The 19,859-nt window shown below is 50.4% G+C and overlaps 1 protein-coding gene across 8 annotated transcripts in view; it reads right to left on the bottom strand.

The window, feature by feature from the left end:
• The window catches only part of LOC125956735 (protein alan shepard), a 172,411-nt gene that overhangs the window by 120,878 nt on the left and 31,674 nt on the right, over positions 1 to 19,859 (bottom strand). For 5 of the 8 annotated variants that reach the window (XM_049688890.1, XM_049688889.1, XM_049688888.1 and 2 more), the window contains exon 4: positions 17,625 to 17,798. The exons of the other annotated variants lie outside the window; for them this stretch is intronic. In XM_049688890.1, the coding sequence (XP_049544847.1) occupies positions 17,625 to 17,798 (174 nt within the window). The remainder of the gene's footprint in view (positions 1 to 17,624; positions 17,799 to 19,859) is intronic. 8 annotated transcript variants of the gene reach the window in all.

Consider the following 19,859-nt stretch of genomic DNA (forward strand, 5'->3'; position numbering starts at 1 on the left):
CTGATGTCTCGCTCTCGCGCTCTATCTCTCTGCCACAGTCTCCACAGGCCATCGGGCTGTGTCGTAAAAATGCAAATCCTCGCAAGTGCGTCGAGTGTCCTTTCGCGAGTGACACTGGCGCATCCGTTGCGTTGCGTTGCCTCTGAGCTTTGCGCTTTCGCTAGCCTCTGAATTGCCTATCGCCATCCACACACACACACAGCTCATCCCCCAAAATGTGCGCGGTATGTCGGTGGTGGTGGTGGTGGTCTTTGGTAAAACATTCCCCGGCCAACGACGTCGGCGCGACTGTTCACTTCAATCTCAACTCCTCCTCGCTCTACATCCCCATATTTGAATAGTATAGTGGCACTGCTACGCACGCTCGTCAGCATACGCAAGGCCAGGGTGGGAGGAAGTTGGGGGGGGGGGGGGAGAGAGTCCGCCATATTAAAATACCGTTCCCCAGGCGCTTCCTTCCTTCCTTTCCGCGCACATCGAGCTCTGCAGGAGTTTTTGGCATACTTCATCATGAATTTCGCCGACTCCCCCGAAATACGCCAACGCCAAAAGTACCCCCCCCCCCCCCACCTGTTTCTGGCTCGGCGCAACCTCAGCAAATTGTTGTCGAGACGCAAGCCGGTGGCGCCTTAACCGTGTGTATAACAGCCGTGCCGTGATTCATGGAAGTAGCAGCAGCAGCAGCAGCAGCCCTTATGCCCTCTGGCCTCGGATCGGGGCCCCGGCCATCTTTCCATTTTCCAAAAACCGTTATCTCGCCTCCGACCTTCGAGCGGCCCCCGCGTCCGTAGCAGATTAAAAGGATAATGGAATGAAGTATTTTGGGGCCGAGAGCCGAGATTCCTTCCTTGGCCCCATTGCGAGAGGGCAATGGGACGTACAGGCACGGACACACCCCAAGAGATAGAGAGAGAGAGAGAAAGAGAGAGCCCAGAATCCAAGCCGGGAACCAGAAAGGATGTGGATTAAATTCCGGTTCCCCACGGAACGGGGCCTTGGACCGATCAAGGCTTTAGCGGTGGTGGTAGGCCTGTGTCCGCCGCCGACCGCCTGGCTTTCGGTTTCCAAATTGGATCTTATGTTATTTCGGTCTCCGGACTTTTTTGGGGTACTAATTTGTGATACAGGAGGGTAGCCGGACGGGGGAGGAGAGATCAGACCATCGTCCCCGAGGGGAGGGATCACGGGGCTAGGTCCTTTTCCGGTGGATTCGCGTAATATCTTCTGATTCCCGAGGTAAACCGTGAGTACTGGGGTCCGGCTGGTTCTCGTGGGACAATACTGGGCTGCTCGGTTTGACGTAATACCGTAGAACACTAGCTGCTGCTCCAGTCGCCAAGAAGTCCTCCGACAAAAGCCGACAAATCATTCCGTCTTTGGTGCGATAAGCAGCTAAAAGTCGTTGCGAAAGAACGCCCAACAATTAATAGCAATTACCGAGATGTAATCCACTGTTTGTTTGTGCGGAAGTTCCCCATTAAACACTTACCATCCTGGGCTCGGTGGTGGTTGTCCTGGACTTGTCAATCCAAAGGCACTTCCCAGAACTAGGTTCTTAGAGGGAGGGGTTACCAAGGCACCAGACCTCGTTTCAAATGTTTAAATTCAATTCTTCTTAGCTACTCTCCCTCTTGCGAGCTCCCTCTCCTCCGACATAATAAACTTCTCCGCTCGCACTGCTACTGCTGGCGCTGCTGGTGCTGCTGCTGCTGGTGCCGCTGGTTTGAATTCGAATGCGATGTCCTGCGCCGGAACCCCCGAAGTTTATTTTAATCCCATTGTGTGAAAACTTATCTCTTCCGGAAGGACGGAAGGCACGTTTCGGCACAAAAACCCGGGACAAACAAAATCAAAATCATCTTCGCTCGCTCGCTCCTTGGAGCGCGCCAGGTCTCGGTCGCCTCCACTTCGCGAGCGCCATCGCGCATAATTGTTTGCATTACGGGGACGCGGAACAAAAACAGAGAGCGTAGGGTATGAGGTGCGGTGCGGAAAATCAATAGTAAGCTCAGCGCGCTCGGCCAGCAGCCGTTGGTGCCGTTGTCCTCCATTCACTTCAGTTCAGCTCGTGGGTTCGTTCTGTTGTCCTGTACGTTGGGTTCACCACCACAGACCCCTGTGGCTGCTGGGCCCAACTTTATGCTGCCTTCATTAATGAGTTCCAGGCTCGAACGCGTGCTCGAACGACTGCTGCACGACTGAGACGCAGCAGTGCGCGGCCTGTGGTCGTCCCGGAGCTTTTTTCTTCGGCGTTCCTTCATGGAGCAGCAAAAATTATCGCTAGAAAATTGTTTGATTTTCCTCCCTTTCTCGTGCGCCCGCTCTCTCTCTCTCTCTCTCGTCAACGCTGGGGATGATGCTCGGAAGAGATATTTTTCTTTCCATTCGTCCATTCCACACTGGCCCGGAAAATCATTTGTACCGTGTGTGTGTCTGGTCCTGGATGATGTTCAGCAACCAAACCAGTAAAACAGCTTCCCCCTTCCCTGCTGCGGTTTGTGCTTTAGCGTGGAAAGGAAGCTTGTGGTTGTGCCCAAGCTGCGTTCCACAACAAACCGAACCGAACCGAGAACCGAGGATAAACTGGCAGGCACGTTCGCCGACCGTGCTGTTTGCTTGCGCCTAGATTGCAACTAGCGCGAGAGCGCTGGCAGCGGTTTGTTTACTCGTTTGACTACTGAGTATAGTAGTTCGTGTTCAACGGCGTCATAGTAGTCGTTGGTGCATCCGCAGCATTGCCAACTGGACGATGTGCGATTGGTTGTGACGTTTACCAGAGTGCGGAGCGCACAGTAGTCAGTAGCTGCTTGAGGGAGGGAGAAACAAGTGCTTCGTTTGCAGAGAGGATTTTCCGAACAGAATTTCCACCCCGCACGATGCACACACACACACACACACACATTGTGGATGTGTACTGTGATGGTGTGCAACTAACCCCCGATCTGGACGTTGCCAAGCACACAAGAAAGGTCATATCCATTAGAATTCGTTTTGGAATTTTCTTTTCGAGCCTTTCTTTTTTCCTGGAGGAATTGACTTCAAAGAGCACTCGGCAGCGTGTTAAGACAAAACTCCTCGTTTGCAGCCAATTTAGCAGTCAAAACTGCAAACAAATGGCGGTTGGTGTTGCTGTTGGCGAAGCGCACCAGAATAAAAAGGCCATTTTACCTCCTCTCATAATAAAAACGAACCAGTCCAAGACACAGTTTTCTTAAACTCAACTTGACTTTTTTTTCGTTCCTCAATACTACTGCTGCACTTGCAAAGGACGCACTACGGCTACGACGAAACCATCCGCCGAGTACCAGTACCACTATAGCAGCGCGCTACTGCATGGCATCACACTTTTGTGCGACTTATGAGGCAAGCCGGCTGGCAGGGCAGGGCAGGGCTTCTTGAATTCTCACGTAAGCACTCACTCGTAAGAAAGTTAATTTTCCTCTTTTCGGTACGGCCTCTCTCGCCCGGGTTTTCCCCGTTGCAAAACACAAAACCCTCCTCGTGCTAAGGCCGGACTAATGAGCACATATCTTTCATGTTTTCTTTGTGCGCGTGCTTCGACCATAATAAAGTGAAGATGAGCTGCTGCTGAACTGCGGATGCCTTGCAGTGTTCGCGCGCACACTACCACACTACACATCATTATCTGTTTCTGGTGGCTGGTGTGATGTTACCCACAGGATCTCACTCGCCCAGCGGTTGCGGGTGGCAACGGTGGCGAATGAGGCGTGAGCGAGTTGTTTAATTTGTACGTGACGACGCAGGGGGAGGGGGGGGCATTGAAGGCACCACCACCGTTCGCGAAAGGTTACGCGTGGTCCGGGAGACCGGAGGTCCGCGGGGTGCGTCATTTGAATAAATAAAACCAATGACCGCCACACCCAAGACACCGAGCCCCGTCTACAACATGACCCGCGGATGAAGAGGCTCGCACACTTGCTCACCGAAGAAACTATTCAACGGCAGCAGTAGCAGCCCCAGGAGGTGGCTAGACCTAAGGGGCTCACTTACGTTCTCAAAGCGTTTCTTTTCGCAGCTTTTTTTTTTTTGCTCCCCTGCCGCGGTGCTGCCTGCAATGAAGCAGTATATACGGAGCGTTGCTAGCGTCCTTTTCATGTCCTAGCTACTCCCTCGAAGAGAGCGCAGGAAGCAGTAGGTTTTTCCTCCGATTTTTCTTTCCTATGTGCAGTACAAACAGTATAGTGGAAAAACACGGCCCAGAATAGTTTTCATTTTACGTTTTTCCCTCATTAGGGGCTTTGTGTTTTGTGTGTTCTTCGTGTTCGCAAACTTTTGTGCACACTCTTCTCAACGGCTCGGCTAGTGTTGATTGATGGTGGGTAGCGGCACTGCACTCTAGGGAGTTCTAATGCTAGTGCCTGAATTATTATGCATCCGTACGCTGTGTGCTTTGTTGCGGGTCTGCCTGTCTGCCTAAACTTCGTACAGCAAATTGAGAAGATAAAAGTTAAATGTCTTGATCAGTTTTACATTTTTAGGCGTTTTCGAGTCAAAAAAAAACTAGACTTTGAATCGGAAAGAATTGAATTACGTCAAAATGAAAATGTTGCACGTGAAGACGAATACAAATTGCGATGTAGTTATGATGGTATCGATGCAATGCGAATGAAAAGAAAAAAACATCCTGAAAGGGTAAGGACCTCTCGCAACCAAGTCTCTGGTGGTAATCTTTGTTTGTTTTCCCCCCCGACACAACGTTGTAACTACGATCGAATCAAACTTACAGTATTATCACGTATCACCCCTCCCTTTCTGATATTATCTCAAATTCGAATGGAGAAAGTGCTCCAGCTTCGGGAATGCTGGTGGATTAAAACTTTGCTCACTAACGCGAATCGTGCGCTCCGGTGTTGGATCGATTGTATCCAGCACCAAGACGCAAACTGTTCTGTTGTAGACCGAGAAGTATGGATCAGAGAGATAAAGCTGAAGATGGAACGCACCACACGGACAACCGTTGGTGGTGGTGGTGGTGGTGGTGGATGCCCATCAAACGCATCCGTCGAATGTTATTACGATTACTATTATTATTATTACTATTTTTAATGTAGCTTTGACCACAACCGGTAACGAAAGAGAGAGAAAGATAGCGAGAAGCACGAAAACAACGATAAGCCCTTCGCAGCAGGCCAATTCTCGCCACCATCAGCTGCAGCTGTCCACCGTCCACGTCCACGGGTAGTGGTGGCGGTGTTGAGTGGCGATGAAACTCGGGTTATTGAAAAACTTTGACGTTTTGCCCGGTTGTTCCGGTTTGCAGCAGCAGCAGCAGCAGGACGCTACCAAGCCGCTACCAAGCCGTTCTGGGGCTTCCAGGAAGGAAACGTTCCCCGAGTTTGACGCCAGGACAGGCCGGGTTGACGATGAAGGACAACGTCATGACAACGGCACGGACATTCCGCACGACACACGCCATGCACATCCTGATGCCGATGACAACAAGGAGACGCTGTTGGTGGCGAAAAGGTCCTAAGGTACTGATAAGAACACGTGGCCTACACCGACGGGGGGGCGGGCACGTGATTGTCCCATTTGTTTGTCCATCATCATCATCAGCATCTTCCAGCCAGCCTCATAAACCTTAAAGACTTCTTCAAGACAAGGTACAGGACGCAGTCTCGAGGATTTGGGCATGTTCAAACAAGGGAAAATGAGCCCCAAAGGAGGACAAAAGTTGCTCGCGAAGACCTATCGTATAAAAGATGGAAAAAAGATGGAAAACTTGGGGGGCTGTAAAGCTACTAGAAGGTGCGTGGAAGGAAGCCAGGACACCGAGGATGGTGAGACGAAAATTAGGTTAAACAGCTTATACACACACAGCCGAAGCTGCGTGAGATTGAAAATGAAAATTCTCATCCATCCCACGGAGAGACTGCTGGGAGAGGATCCTTCTTTTATCCTGCTCAGCCCCATCTTTGACCGTGCTGTTGTAATCCGTTGCCCCTCAAAAGCCACGACCACGATGACGGCGAAGGTCAGAACACACGCACGCAGGCAGCAGGTCCGGAAGACCGGAAAACCCTCCTGCATCGCGAATACATACCCCAAGTCGCTGGAAAGGATTTCGGGACTCGGTAGGAGCTGCTGGCGGTCGGGCATCGTTTTCCATCGTTATCATTAGCTCATTAGGGAGCACCACTGTCCGGAAAGGGGAAACAGGGTGGTGGGGCTAAACCTTTTTTTCTATTTTTTTTTGCCCTCTCCCCGTTCATGTTAACACGTTTTCGACATGACGCCCGAGAATACAAGTGACGGTCGGCGGAGGACCCCGTGCACTCCGTCGTATCCTCGTAGCACAAGGATGATGACGATGATGATGGGGATGAGGATGCTGACGGCGTAGGATCATGCTACTCCCATGCAGCTCCACAGCGGAATGAAGTGTCGATTAAATTTGAAACGTGTCCGGAACGTTGGGAAGGTGACCAACCCAACATTTAAAATGGTTTACCCCGAGCATTCCCACATTATCTCGGCACATGACCAGGAAGGATGCGATAGCACCGCACATACACACCATTACAAATGGTATGCACACATAGCAAACATACACACACACACACAGACACAAATTATTGCAGGAAAGTAATTATCTCAGAGCAGTAATCCCGATATTCCCGTTCGTAAACACTCACGCGCTGCAGCTACTGTGTGTGTGTGTGTGCGCTGAGGACATTTTGTACCAAATGCGCGAAGCCAATGGTCTCTTCGCCGCTCGATCGAATCCTCTGTGTGGTTAGGGATTTATTGACCAAACCTCTGCCCACCATTCCTCGTTCATAATGGACCCCGGGAGTGAACCAAAAATTGCGCAAAATTTGTTGGACAACTCTCTACATTTGGAACGTTCGGTTGTTAGCCTAGATCCTAGTAACAAACTCCCGCACGCTCTCTTCCTCTTTCACTCTTTCTCTCTCTCTCTGTCGCTCTTTTTCTAATCGATTCCTAAAATTCTAGGAAAGTACTGGAACACGCGGAAACGATATGAAAAATAAAACAGGTTGTCCCAAAACGCTGTTCAGGTCCCGTCCAGGCAGAGCAAATTCCGAAATGATCCCCCAATTCAGCTGAAGCTCAGGGGACCAGTTTCCGCTAGTCCGCTGGTGGAACTGCACCAAATCCGCCGGCCGACCCTCCGTTCCGGAAAGTAGATAAATGTGTGTACACGTACAAAGAGAGTGAAAGAGAGAGAGAAAATATATATGTAGCCAGTAGTCCAGGGGAAATATGAATCCTACACAGATAGCGATCAAGCGCCACCTAGCGCAGGGCCACGGCTGGAAGCGCCAACAAATCCCCTTTTAGTCCGATAAATTGCATCCGAATTCGGCGTCGGCAAACGGACCGCCGCAGCAACCGGGTTGCAGTGACCGGGCTTTTTTTTCCCCGAGAACCAACGGGCTCTGCGCGCTCTGGGATATAGTGCTGACGACGAACCGACACACATCATGCCAGGGCCAGCGCGGTCGGCAGAGTGGAATTGCATTCCACGTCACGTAGGTCCGGGGGGTCCGCAGGATCACTATCTTCTTGGGTTCACTTCCTGCAGGAGGTTTTTTTTGTTTTTTTCCGGTGTTCCCGGTGCGAGATGTCGACTCTCGGTGATCTCCCCTTAGTGGACCTCCACCGGGAGAGTTCCTAGTAAGGTTCTAGTTCTGTTTTAAAAGCTTTCCATCATCCCCTATGCTGCAGGAACAGAACGAACACCACCCTGCAACCGTGATCCGTATCAAGTTGCCGTAAGGATGGTCGGTTGGTTGGTTGGTAGCTAACAGCCATGTTTGCATTACATCTGTGACTGTCCTTCGTCGGACTGAACCGAACTGGTTGACAGGAGGAGCTAGTACCACACGGAGTGAAGCTCAGGACAGCAAGGGAACGATTCTACAAATCCACCTTCCATGTACTTCCCCTACCCAACGACAGCTGCCATTTTCCAGGGGAAAGAAAATAAATTTCGTTTCCCTCAGTCACCAGCAGCGGGACACATACCCGTTTACGTTCGAAATCGTCGTTTATCCTCTCCAAACGGTACGACCGACCGGGGGCCGGCGAAAAGACAAATTGCACCCTTGCCCAACAACCGAGAGGTTGCCCAGGATTGGGGTCCGGGAGAGCTAATCATTTCAATCCACGGCGCAGGAGGATGCTTTGTGTGGTCGATTCTGTTTTAAAATTCATTCAACGACCAACCGGACCGACCGACCGACATGCTGAAACGAATCGCTTGTACGACAAATCCCGTGATTTCCGTGTGGACCTTCGATCGTTTCACAAAAGGCCAAAAGGCGAGGAGCCTGTATCTCCTGCTTGCCATCATTTCCGCGAATTCAATCACATTAAAAAGTGTGCTCGGTGACACTGAGTCATAAGTCTCTCTCTCTCTCTCCCTGGCGCGGTATATTTGCGGTTGAGCGCATTTCAATGTTCCAATTGGCCGCCAAATCATCGCACCCCTTCTTTCCGACGTGCTTACTGCTAAGATAAGAGAGCCGTTATTTTCCCCGATTTTCCGGACGATTAAGCAGGAGGTCTCTGAACTGGAAAAGGATTGTTGTAGGGGAGCCGCCGCCAAGGCCCCCCCGCCCGGTATCGATGCTTATTCAAAGCAAAGTGGCACACCTTCCCAGGAAGCCTACCGACCGGCTGTATGATGTACCTTTGCAAAAAGGCAGCAAATCGTCGAGCTAATTGGTCTTGGACCTTGGTTGCAAATATTGGTTACCTTTTTGTTGAGATGCTTCCCCTTTTTCGAACATGTTGCGCGCTCCCCTCCCGGCAGCCCTCGAGGTTTCTCTCGGTTTTATAAATTCCGAATTGCTTCGTTTAGTCGTCGAAATCGTCCGGCAATGGCCGCAACACCGGCCAGGTAGCTCCTGGAATCCGGGGGCACTAAAAGCAGCACTTTCCAGGATCGCTCGATAGGGCTTCCGGCTATGGTAAAGGGGAGAGAGGTCACGGTACAGCAAATGGACTCCAATAAAGGAATTTGTTCTCCGTATTAAAAGGCCAACAGAGCGAGAGCGAGAGAGAGAGAGAGAGAGAGAGAGAGCGAGAAGGGTGGAAATGGTTTGCTTTTTTTTTGCAAAATAAGTTCCTCGTCGTCCCGTTCCGGGCGTTCTGAAGGGGGGTTGAGCGAAAGCACAGGAAGCCTGAGCGAAAGCCCATAAATCCCTTCGCTACCGATGACGTAGGTCAGCCCATTTCCGGTCCGAAGCGAACGGTTGCTGACCGGAAAAGCCCATCGCGAACCTCCCCTCCCCCCCTACAGCTGGTTCTCCCCTTTTTGCTGGCTTCTGCTTCCGAGCGAACCAGTGGTATGCTTCTTTTTTTTTTAAGGATGAAGGGATGGAGTTTTCTCTGGCTATTTTTTTCCTCGCGAAATTAATTCAATTTTGTATTTCACACATATTTCAATGCCCCAATTGGTGTGCCAGGGCAGGTAGCAGGAGGATGCTAAAGGAGCAAGAATCACAGATCTCGAACGATGAATTTTCCATCCAATCGATCGATACAAGCAAATTGGGCCCGGAAGTCTAGCGCTGGTACAGCAAAAGGATTCGTCGGCCAGGCATGAAGCTAGCAGCGAGAATAGCAAGAGAGTGACGGTGAAATGAGACACTTGAATGATGACAGTGATGCTGTCAGTGAGTCAAATACTGCGCCTCTACCCCTGGGTTAGTTTCCATTTCAATCAGACCAACCGACCTTCAACATTAACGCAATCGCAACCCATTAGTGTGTAGCTTTTCCTACCAACACCACGCCATCGGTTCGGAGTCAACTCCGAAGGAAAGACTCCTTCGGCGAATATTTTACGCAAAATTACTAATAAAAATGTTAATAACCCCCCGAGTGCAAATGTCTTGCGTTCTTCGGGATATTAATTTCCACGGAGGGTGCGAGCGCACCAACCAGGGTGGGATGGAACGTGGTATGGTGGGGTTCGGTACATTAATTGGATCGGATGCTGGTAGGTTTCAGGGCGACCGGCCGACTAGTACCAGGCAGCAGCCATTGCTCGTGGAGAAATTACGCTTTGGCCAATCGTTATTACCATAAGTTGATGTTGTTGCTGTACCGAGCCTCCGGGTGGCCTGCGAGTTTGATGTTTGAGCTCGTAATGCCGCACATGCAAGGTCACATTTCTAGGCGTAAAGGAACTACAGGGAACCTTGGTGTTGTTTTTATGTTCCACTTTTCCATTTGACGACGAGAAACACGAGTTGTTTTTTGGGAACCTCACATGGAGAGTACTGTTAGATTTGATTCAGTTTTTGAAGTTTTCTGTAGGATTATTCTAATACTAAACTCTACGTAGAATATTCCAGGGAACTAATGTGCGACTGATAATGAACGGAATTATTCAACAAAAAGTTTTTGAAACTCGTAGTACTATAATTTCTAAAACTTCACAGCATTTTAAGTTCCTTAAGCGGAACATACAAACTATAAACCGATGAACCCAATCAACCCATCACCTGGAACGTGCCGTGCGCTGAACGTGAGCTCCGATTACGATTAGAATCCTCGATCGGTCGCTCGGTTTATGCAAAATCTTGTCAGTTTAAGTGCCTACCGTTGGGTCGGTACGGGAATCAAGATACCAGATGGGTGCGAAAATTTAAACTTTACAAAGAAGGTCCCCAGTAGCAACAGCGCTGCCCGATGCCGCTGTCGGCTAAAAGTGGAGGTCCGAAGCATAATTAGCTTGTTTCATTATCAGAACAAATATTTCATAAGATAATTACACTGTTAATTATGTGCTGCCAGCATAGGCTGCCGGTCCGTGGAGTGTGTCTTACGATGAAACGTGTCACGACCGCGACGATAGCCACCACCACCACCACCACCATTACCACCATCAGCAACATCAACGTCATCCGACAAACTTTGTCCCGTTGGCAACGCGCAGACGAGCGCGATAGGAAGCACAGCGGACACACAACAACTACCGCAACAACGTCAACAACAACAACAACAACGACAACAGCCGGTAACCTCCAGCAGCAGAAAGTTGCGGCATAATTTCTGGCCCTTCCCTTGGTCGCTTTCTGCGAAACTTTGGCGCTCGAACGCGCCAGGCTGTCACCGAACCAGAGGCTAGAGTGGGTGTGCAAGTCGGCCCCGTCGTCGTCGGAAAACTTGAAGAGAAAAGTCTAATTTTCCTTTTCCGCTCAAAACTTTTTTTCTTTCCTATCTGGTGCGGTTGCTGCTAAGCAGCATCATCATGGGTTTATGGCCCGAGCATACCGAATGTAAGCCATCCGGCCGGAAGCAGCAAATGTCACTGATGCAACACTCGGGGTACCAGCGCATCAATCCATCATGTAGTCAGAGCGCGCATTCCCTCGGCCGGGCCGGGCCGGGCCGGACGGCACCACACGCCCACCGAAACGGAAAACTAATTTCTGGCTGCTGCATCCGATAATTACCAAGCGCGGTCCTGGGCCGCAGCGATTGCCTGATAACGATGGCCATCAGTAGCGCGCTGCTTCTTGGTGATTCGTCGGCGTCGCCAGATTACTTGCAAATGGCAAATTGCATTGCAGTAAACGGACCGTGGCGAAGTACCGGCACCACACGCTAGAAGTGTGATGGTTGCTGGCCGCTTCTCCTCCTCCTCCTTTTTCATTTTACACTCCACTAAAAGTTAGTGACAATGTTCCCTCTATCCTGCATTTCTGTGTGTCTGTCGCCGGTGACACTACCAAGCGAGAAGGTTTTAATGTTCCTCGAGTTCCGCCGCTGCATCTTCCCTACCTTACGATGCATAAAACCGAATCGAGTCGAGTAAAGAAGCCGTTTCTGCATGGGTTGAAGTAGTTGCAGCAAGTAGTTGGACTTACCTGTGAATGGAAAGAGAAAGAAAAGAAATGTTAATGAATGCCGAGAAAAGGTCTTTCGCTCATTTTGGATTCAATGTGTTTAAGACTCCGGACAACTTAAATCTCTTAACAGATGCACACAAAAGGATCACAAGAAGTTTTATTGGAAAAAAAGGAAAATAGAGTTTATGGAAGAAAAAGTCCCACGATGGCCGGAATGCACCACACGAAGCTCTCCCATAAATGGATCCTAGAAATGCCCCCCCCCCCCCCCCCCCCCCCCCCCCCGGGATGGACATTCTTCGACATCTTGCATATAATCCCAGACCGTTATACGTCACAAAATCCAACAAAGTACCGGACGTGTGATGATACCGCGCGACTCCAGGCGGAAGGATTCATAGCGCCATTCAGGATATCCCGGACACAGACTAGAGACGGCGCGCTCGGGGTCAAATGGATCGATATTGACCCAAGATATCCGAACCCTCTCCATTCCCTCCTGGCGAAGGCGAACATCAAACAAGCGAACGAACAACTCGTGTCTCAAAGTCCTAGCTGTTCTGTTGTGCCCTGCAATAAGCCATCGAAGATGGGGATATCGAGCTTTCTCCATCCGAAGTCGCAACCAAACCCAGAAGATGGTGTTGCCTTACATCGTCGCGTAACAACATCGGCGCGAGTGTACGACGACAGCTGGCTCTATGGCCCCCCGGCTCCTGGTTATCGCTAATAAAATAAATCTTGTTCCGCGACATGTCGTCGAGATACCCCCAACCGCCAGTGCTTTTTGGGGGGAAAAGAGTGTCCCACTAGAGGCTCAAAAGAAGCCCAGAAGTGGCGCGATACTACCCCCTCCCCTCGGTCGAATGCTGTCGACCGACCGAAAGCAACTCGTAACTTCAAACACAGTGGCAACCGAGCGGACGAGTTTGGGGCCGGGAACCTAAATCAAACATATTTATGATCCACTGTTCCGTGGTGGTGGCTGGTGGCGTCACTACTGGTATGTATGTGTATGCGAACCAGCTACAATTATTCGGCGGCCAATGTCTGCCTAAAAGCCTCCAGAAAATCGATCAACCAAGAAACCCTCCCCGCTGCATGTTCTATGTTTCCTGGACTGCTTTCCCCGCCATTACGATTCCAGAAGCTACGGCACCAGTTTCTCCGGCCACCTCAAACCTGTTTTACGCCTTGTATACGGGATTGTAAGAGCATCTTAGGATCCAGCACCAGGATCCAATCTTTGCTGGTTGAAATGGCCTGGTAGTCCGCGAAGTTCCCACCAGTATTTTCCCCTCTCTCGCGTACATTGGGGATTGAGTTATCATCAAGCGCAATGATGCAGCTCGGTCGCCAGGGTGGGGTGCTGCTCCGTGAGCAGAGAGACACACAGACCGACAGACAGAGACGGAGTGCCCGCTTCTGCCAAGATTCAATCTCGAATCGGGATTTCGTATGCAAATCGACCAACCAGCCAGCCAGCACGGAGCAAGGGAATGGATGTAAGAGCACTAAAACATAGCCATCACCACCGACGACTACGACGACGACGAGCTGCATTCATGTGCTCAAGGATGGTTTGCTTTTTTTTTTTGGAATTTGAAATTACACATTTCTACTCCAAGACGCGTTCGGTGACCCTCGGATTCCACGCTCCTCTCTAGCCGCCACCACTACGTGCACGAATGCCGAGAGTCAGCCTTTGGTTGCTGCTGCTGCTGCTGCTGTTCGGTGGTTGAAGCGTTTGTTGAAAGTTTTATGTGCTTTTGCAAACGAACTGGCTGCTGCTGCTGCTGCACCGGTGACCGTTGGCACAATGCCAACATTAGGACTTTATGCGCCATCCCCTTCCCCTTTTCCTGGAGCTTCTCCTCTACATACCTGACGCTTTGACATATTTATGTTCCATCGACCCTCGGCGGGATCTCTTGGCCGGCCCTTGGCGGTGGCGGCTGCTTCTCCTACATCAATATTGACGATAATTTATCAGCAACAAAAACAATTTACCAAAATCCAAGCCGCGCTCGCGGCAAGATTACTACTCCAAAAAACCCCCAAAACCCCGAGACCACGAGGGCTCATTTGCAAACGTCCCCCCGCGCGGTTCGGGAGGTCCCCGAAAGGCTGCCACGAATTTTGTTTACCAACGCAAAGTAGCGGAAGTTACGTATAAAGGGGGACGCCCGAGCCGAGCTTCTTCTTGCCGGCGTACCGCGGGGAGCAGTAAAGAACTCATGGTGCGCGCGCGGGACTGTAAAATATTGCGGCGTGCCCATATTAAAGCACCCCAGCCAGCCAGCCAGCCAGCTCAGTCCACTGTTGGCGATTAAGCGACCCGTAAACCAGCTACTCCTCCTTCAAGGACTTGACGCGAATACACACCACCCTACCTGCTGCTGCCCTCCACCATATGCATGTACTATCAAAAGTCCTCCGAAGACGGGGAGAGCGAGAGAGAGACACGCACGCCATTTTCGGGGTACCGCCCGAAAAGTATGCTAACCACCCCCTCGGTTGGGTTGTTTGTTTTTAATTTGATTTTTATTAGCGTCGATAAAAGGTCATCATAAACCAGGAGAGTTTCCGGGGCCCGCTATCCCCGGACCCACATTGACGTCCTACGACGGCGTTCAACCGTCGCTTCGTGACCTCTACTATGAGCTTTCCTTGCTCTCGGGGCTCGATTTTGTTTTTTTCTTCGTTTTCGGGCAAGATTTAAAGTTTACCGCGTCCTGCGTTTTTGGTCCGGTGTGTGTGGTTCGCGCAACAACAACAAAAAAACAACACGCGGTAGCAGCAGCCTCCACGTTGGTCGCTGACTTTGGCGTATCCTTCGCGAGGGGAAGGACATGAGAAGAAGCCGGAAAAACAATTAGCTAGCGCACCGGACCGTCTCCCACGAAACTCCCTACTAGCCTATGGCCAACGGTGAACGGGACACAAACTTCAAAGTGGCGTTTCCACTTGGCAAACGGCCGGAACACTGGTCTTAACGTCGAAAGCTTTTAATCCTCTTTCAACGGAACGCCTCTACGCCTTAAGGCTGCTACGGCTGGCTTATCAAATGGCGAATGTAATCTTAGGACGTTAGTGATGCGAAGCGAAAAGAACTTAAGGAAGTCGTCGCTACAAGCCGTGAATTACACGCCAAAGTAATACAATAGTTTTAACGCAGTTGCAGCAATTCGGAAGTTTAGTTTAGGAAAGTGTCCTTAATAGAACCCAGTTACAAATGGTAAACTAAACTCCTACAACGTCTACCCAATATGGCTGAATGTGACATTTCGAAAAAGTTTAGCTTAATTTTCTAATGAAATAAATAATCTAAAGAATTGGAACTAATAAAGGCTTTTAAAACGTCAATTTGGAGCGTTTATTGCTGCAGCTTGATACTGCCAAACAGCAAGCTCAATCAACTCCCAACGGACTTCGATTCCAAATGAAAACAATGCTCAAGAAGCGCAGCAAGTTCAACGTTGGAACAAATTGGAACCGCGTGCCAAACGCTCAATACAGCATAACTATTCCTGGAGCAAAGACTGCTATTTTTAGTCTCTCTTAGGTGGTCTGTTGATTCCGTTCCGATCGAGCTCATATTTATGAGGAAGGAGCGACGCCCGTTCCATTCCAACATGCGCGCCATACCGGGAATGACAAAAGCGATGTGGAAATCGAAACCAACAGCTCGTGTGCGTGTGTGTGTCTCGTAGCGAAGAGACTGGATGCCACACATTATCACCTTGACAACAGACAGGCAGCGGCGCGCACTCATTGACTCGCGAGTAAATGGTGCGAAAACATGAATCTTGCAGAAGAACGCGAACCTGACACCATCATCATCCTCCAGCGAACAGCATTTCGCGCACATTTCCGGATGAGAATGGGAAAGACAATTTGCTTCCCTTCCACCGCCACGCCCTATGAAAAGAGCGAAAAGTGAGTTCACAAAGTGCGAGTCGACACGTGAACGGTGGTTCCAACGGTGGCTATAGCAACGCGTGACATTAACATATACCCATCCCACCCAACCATACAGCCCACCCACGAGCACACGACACGGGGACAGACCGTGCGAGGAAGAGGAGGAGGAGGAGGAGGACCTGCTGCTAATGGACCGGATTATGTTGTATGAAATGGATGAAAAATCACTTATCACGGTCGGCCAGCGGTGGGGGGAATTTACTCACCACCCCCCGTGTCACATCGCATCCGAAACTGCTGCCTCTCACTCCCTGTCTGGACCAACCTGGGACTGTCACAGTTTGACGGAAAAATTATGCAAATTTATTGAAATTGAGGCACCCGTTCTTCCCGACCGAAGACAACGGGGATTGCATTGTGCTGCAACCGGGGGCGGCTAAGAATGTTATCAGCTCCTGCGGTCCTGGGTGTAGCAGCCAGAGGACGTAACCTACCGGTGGGACGCCTACCATCAATCAGGCACGCCACTTTGTGGACTGCGCGCCACATGTACAACGCCCCGCTATAGCAGTCCTCTTCTCTCGTCGAGTCCATTAATCAAATCATCACCCTTACGCAGCGATGGTGTGTGTGGACACAGTGACACGCAGCGTAGCAAATGTCCACCTTCCATGGATGTGTCTATGTGTGTGTGTATGTGTGTGTGCTCTTGGTCAATAGCCATGGTCGCTTTCGTTTACTACTGCGGCCGTCGTCATCGGAACGGGCACGGTTCTCTCTCGACATCACACACTAACCCCTCTGACCACGTGCGGTTAGATAACAGCGTAGCGCGAAGGCCCCGGTGGCAAAGGGAGGACAACGAAACGAACAAATAGAAACGGTAGTCCCGCAAACACTGTTGGTGATGGAGCAGAGATGATGCCAGGATATTTTGGTGACGGAAATGGTCAGCATAATGGTGTAATCGAATTAGATTGATTAAAAACACTCGACAAATATTGGCTCCCAATTGCGTGTTGATGGTCCGGTCTATGTGCAGTGCGCGAACATTGGAACTCACCCCGTTGACAGACCGTACCATACCCGGATCCTGCATGTAAAAATGGTTCTTCTCGTTCGACTCCAAGAGGCAAATTTGATAGGAATCTTTTGAAAAATAAGTTTCACGTTGGGGAGGTACGCTACTCTGCACCGATACCTTCATTTTGTGATAAATTAAGCATAAAGCACCATATTTCGTTAGAAGAAGTTCGATGAACTATCCATTTTGAACTGACTGTAACTGTTCCGTACTTCTGCAATCTGTTCAATTGCCATTTTCACGATGAACCACTCAATGCTTATGCCTTAAAGCAACGGTCAATGTGAAGCTTGCACTTCAAACGCCTTACTCACAACATTGCAGCCAGTACTGAGATGAACGAACCAAGTGAGCCGAAAGCCCCCGATGAGGCTAATCATAGTATTGAACCTAAAACCCAACCAACCATCATGAATACGACAAAGACACACACACTCTCTCTCTGTTGCCTAATCAATGCCCATTGCATTTGCATTAGAACATGGATTTCCCAAAGGCTCCCAAAAGGCGTCATACTACGCCCTCCTAGTATGTGGTCTGTACGCATTGTACGCGCGCAACACCGAAAGGCATCATTAGTGCAAGGGACAGCTTCTGTTAGTAGGTAATGAATGCATGCGTACTAGCCGCCAGCTAGGCATTGATCAATTACACACACACGCACACACACACACACACACACACACACACACACACACACACATTACTACATGATCCGTGAGCCAACCGGAAAACCGCGGCAGAGCTCTACACGGACTACATACTTGAGCGAATGGTGATCGTCTCAGGTGTGTTGTGGGAACCGGTGACTCGTAGCCCTGTTGCGGTTGCTGATAATGCTGATGGTACTGTTGCGGCGGTTGCTGTTGCTGTTGTTGCTGTTGCTGCTGCTGCTGCTGCTGCTGATGCTGCAGGTGACCGTAGTATCCCCACGATCCCTAGCGAAAGGGAAACGGAAGCATGTATTTAGCATAACTCGGACTCGGAGCATTAATACACACATTCCTCGAAGTGCAGTGTGCTGGTGGCGCGATGTGTGGCGCGGTGACGATGATTGACGGAAGAAATTGCAAATTTTCCACCAAAATGGACGCCAATAGGAAGCTCCGCCGCTTTGTGTCGGGCCGTGGCCCGAATGTCGCGGCCACCGGTTTCCAAGAAATTCAGTCATTGCGGCGGGCCACACTAACAACCGCTGATTGCACTTATACTTTGTCACCTAGAAACCCGGCCCGGAGAACACGAAGAAACCGCGGCAATCGATCGATCTTTCAATTAAGCTCACCAACCGGGCCGTTCTTTGCACGCCCCTGAGGGTTCACTTCATGGAGGGTGGGTGTGGCGTAAATTAGAATTAATATCCCATTGTTGGTGCCCGTTGTTACCACCGTCGGGGCAAACCACCGACGACCGACGGCCATGTTGTTCACGCGGGTTCACGCGGGGGGGGAACGATCGATCGTCTCAGAAATCGCCTCGCTGCCTTGTCGCCCGATTGTGCCCCGATTGCTCCTCCTTTAGCGCTCCAGAAATAGGGCACGCGCGGATTCCAGGAATTCAGGACTCGGGGCCCGGAGACCCGGACGAAAAGGGAGGAAGTAGAGTGATGTAGCAACAACCATCATCATCATCATGAAGCAACCAACCACATTGCAAACACTTCTTCCACGTGGCGGCCATACACAACACCATTCTTGCCGCCGCCTTCGCCGCCGTCGCCAGTACTACTCCTTGCAGAACACATTCTCTATTTATAAGATCCATGTTTCGTGCGATAACCAATTAGCTACGGGGATGGGGAGTACACTTTGGCGCGCGGAGAAGAAGGCGACAATGGTGGAAGTGGTGGCGGTGCTGGTGGTGGCGAGAATACATTATTGCGTCAAAGTAGCAATCTGGTCGAGCGGACAATGTTGTCCGTTTTGACACAGATTTCTCTCTGCTCCGCGGCGCCTGTAAGTTGTGAGTGACATGACAAGGAGGACGACAGGCCATGTCAGCGTCTACTATTAGTAGTAGAAGGACTCTGGAAGGACGACCCCTCCCTGGACGCACGGGAACAGCGATGCAACGATTCATTCTTTCTGGAGGTGTGTGTCTGTGTGTGTTTTGCGCCATTAACACAGCCCGCACGGCTAACAAGTCAGTTCAGTGACATCTTCCGATGGATTGTGTCAGCGAACTCAAAGTTCCGTCAAAGCTACTCCAACAAATCAAGGTCTCTGCATGTGTACAGACCTATTTACATGTGATTTCTGGTGGAACACAACCAAACAAGAAATTTGCTTCGCGATTTCAAATAGTCAAAAGATCCACCAGCATCATCATCTACTGACTTATTGATATCTTACTGCTGCAGCACACTGTCGCAGCCCTCCAATCCGGAAGGGGCACTGCTCGTGATCTAATTTACTGTGTTCCTCCATGCCAAGATGCCAAAGTGCCCGAAACCAATCAATGGACACTATGGTGCCGGGGTGGTGTGCATGCATAATACAGCAAGGCACACGGAGAAGCATCAAACGAGGGAGGAGAGGGTTCGATTTGGGTTGGGCCACCACCACCACCACCACCATGTCATCATGATCATGCCGATTTTTCACGCTTTTCTTATGCAAAAAGGGGAGGGCGCGAATGAAAGCGGTGCTGCCTTCGGTGAACATCCAATGGCATGCCATTCATTCGCGTGTCGTCATATAAAATTCATCGATTCGCCAGTGCGCGTCTTCTCGCTCTCGCTCTGGCTGTGAGATGAGATTACAGGTCTCGTGGAACAACGGGATTCAGACACACATATACACACACACACACGCGTGCGCTACTGGGGTGTAATGTATCGCGAAACACCGCAAGTTAATACGCAGGGTGTACGTTCGATGGCGGAGGCTCGACATCCCGACATGTTGGATCGCATCCAATTACAGGCTCGGCTGCTGCTGCTGCTGCTGGTCAGAACAACAAACATTTTTTAGTTGCGCTACTCGCTCTCACACACACAC

The sequence above is a fragment of the Anopheles darlingi genome, chromosome 3 (genome assembly GCF_943734745.1).
Source record: "Anopheles darlingi chromosome 3, idAnoDarlMG_H_01, whole genome shotgun sequence".
Classification (NCBI taxonomy): domain Eukaryota; kingdom Metazoa; phylum Arthropoda; class Insecta; order Diptera; family Culicidae; genus Anopheles; species Anopheles darlingi.